This window comes from Macrobrachium nipponense, chromosome 3 (genome assembly GCF_015104395.2).
Source record: "Macrobrachium nipponense isolate FS-2020 chromosome 3, ASM1510439v2, whole genome shotgun sequence".
In the NCBI taxonomy this organism is placed as follows: Eukaryota; Metazoa; Arthropoda; class Malacostraca; order Decapoda; family Palaemonidae; genus Macrobrachium; species Macrobrachium nipponense.
The window spans coordinates 109,591,120-109,593,425 of record NC_087202.1 but is presented as its reverse complement, the minus strand read 5'-3'; the positions used below and the strand labels follow the sequence as shown (position 1 = coordinate 109,593,425).

The following is a 2,306-nucleotide window of genomic DNA, read 5'->3' as shown; positions in this document are numbered from 1 at the left end:
TTGGCCTTTGGCTCAAAACTGTATATTCCAATACTTAATATAGCGACAATATGAAAGCAAAAGGTATAGTTTACTACAAATAGACAGTTACAACGCTTGTTTTATTATCAGAGTCTGTCAATTTTTTGGAGACGACGAGATTTCTGTTTAATTATGGATCCTTTTCAAAAGATTGGGAAATACTAGTGCTGTTCTGTGAGCTTTGTTTGAAAATCAGCCTTTTCAGGTAATGTCTTGCAAAGTACACGTTGTCATTCATGTGCCAATCTTGATTTCCTTTTCACACTCGTCAAGAATTAACGATGGATATTTGCTTGCATATTGCTTTGGGCATACATCCTCCCTGGTTATGTGTTCGTTTCTATTGCATAAATATATCTAACTTTTCTTCACTTTCCTTTTACATTACCACATTAGTCTTTGATTTGTGTAACAGAGTTAATAAGTTGAAAATTTCATTTCCTGCTGCAACAGTTACTTCCATTGTAGTATTAAAAAAATCGTGTTCTGAATCGAGAGAGGGATTATTCAAAAGATCGTCTTTTAAAAAAAGGTTTTATTAACAACGGCGGTGGCCTTGAATACACCACGCTCTCCTACTACTTTACCCGTCTTCTAATATAACAACTGTACAATTAATAATGTTATTTACAACAAGCACCATGAAAATATAAAAAAATAAATAGTCCGTGAAATTCTCATGAAAAGAAGAAGATGAATAAGGAGATGAAGAGGAGGAAGAAGAAGAAAGCAAGAAAGAAAAGATCTTTGGCACGTGATCGAACCTACTACAGAAGATCGTGCTCATGTAAGCTCTAACGTGGACTCGCTAGGGCTGCATGATTTGCAAGCAAAGGGTTGTTGACAAACTGAAAGTAATAACAGTGACAAAGCGCCCGAGGATGGCTCCGTAGGAAAGAAGCCTTCCCCCGCCGCGCGCGTTCTATAATAACGATCACTATAGGACACCATTAATGCAGTGATGATTGTAAATGCGTGAAACGGTGAGGATAATGAGTCATGTACAGTGAATGTCTGAACACATTTAGATGGCGTATGAGAAGCGAAGGTACTGAGGATTGTGTCGGCCGTTGTGGCGGCCATGATGATGAACGAAATGGCTGATCAGAACCTACTCAAAATAGGATGAGGAATGGCTGATTGACTGAATGGACTGCGGTCTGTGAGCGAAGGAAGGAGGCATTCGAAAGGTCGCAGGTCATCATAGGTTAGCGGGTACCTGTGGCGGAAGTGCGTAGCTGTAAGGGTGGATCGGGGCCGGGCGCGAGGGCGTCGTGGGCACCGAGGAATGATGGGCGGTGGGCGTCCTCAAGTAGGTAGGGTACGTGTACATCTCCCGAGCGGCGGCTGCGGCGGCGGTTGCCTTTTCGAGGGGCGTGGCGTGCAGCTGCGGCGCCCGACTCAGAAGGTAGGGCGACATCATGTGACTGTAGTAGAGGTACGGGTAAGGCAGAGAGCTGGCGGCCATCCCTGCAGGAACCCCGCCGGGCAAACCGGCGGAATACGTCGGGGAAGGTAAGCAAGGCCGCGGGGCGGCCGGGGATAGCATGCCTACTTCGTGAAGGGGCCTCTGGGGTTCGACGGGCGCAGGAGGGGTCCTTTCCTTCGCTGTCTCGGCAGAGGCCGCGGCAGCAGCCATCATGGAGGCGGCTGACATGAGAGGGGAGACTATTGACGTCGGGGTTTCCTCAGCCTCAGATTTGATGATCTGCGGAGGTGGGAGGAAAGGCGGCGGCGGCGTCGGAGGACTCTCGATGTCCACCTTCTCGTCTGAAGGATCCTTCTCGACGGACATGGAAGAGGCCGGTCGGTCGTCCAGATCTGAGACGTCCAGGTCGCCGCTGTCCACGCTGTTAAGCCTCGCTCTCTTGTCCAGGGTGGCTGTTGGCAGAAAAAATGAGATTCATTAATGACCTATCTCTATATATGCCTTATGGGCACATTAAAAATGTCAAAAATAAGCAGGTTTACTCAGGTGTTGAATATAGTCAAAAGGAAAAGCAACCCATAATTTCAAATTGTAAATGTTGACTTCCGAAGTACGAAAATATCTTACCATCTTCTGCCTCCGTCGACTTTTCAGGGGCAGAGGTGATGTCGGTGGCGGGCGGGGACGCCCCTCCGGACCGCTTTTTCGACCGCAGCTGGCCATTTTCGCGAAAGCCTTTGGCAAAGGGGTTGTTGTCGATTTTGAGTTGCGTGATGCGCTCGTTCTGGTAGGCGGTGACGGCCATGAAGCAGGTCTGAGGGAAGGCGAAGGTGTTGAAGGCGGCCCAGTGCAGGGA

The 2,306-nt window shown here is 48.0% G+C and overlaps 1 protein-coding gene across 1 annotated transcript in view; it reads right to left on the bottom strand.

Moving 5' to 3' along the window:
* Positions 1 to 541: 541 nt before the first annotated feature.
* LOC135221953 (T-box-containing protein TBX6L-like) overlaps positions 542 to 2,306 on the bottom strand; it is a 7,888-nt gene continuing 6,123 nt past the window's right edge. The window contains exons 3-4 of the mRNA XM_064259994.1: positions 2,078 to 2,306; positions 542 to 1,902 (exon numbers count right to left, since the gene is read on the bottom strand). The exon at positions 2,078 to 2,306 is cut by the window's right edge and continues 334 nt beyond it. Of these exons, the coding sequence (XP_064116064.1) occupies positions 1,223 to 1,902; positions 2,078 to 2,306 (909 nt within the window). The 3' untranslated portion in view covers positions 542 to 1,222. The remainder of the gene's footprint in view (positions 1,903 to 2,077) is intronic.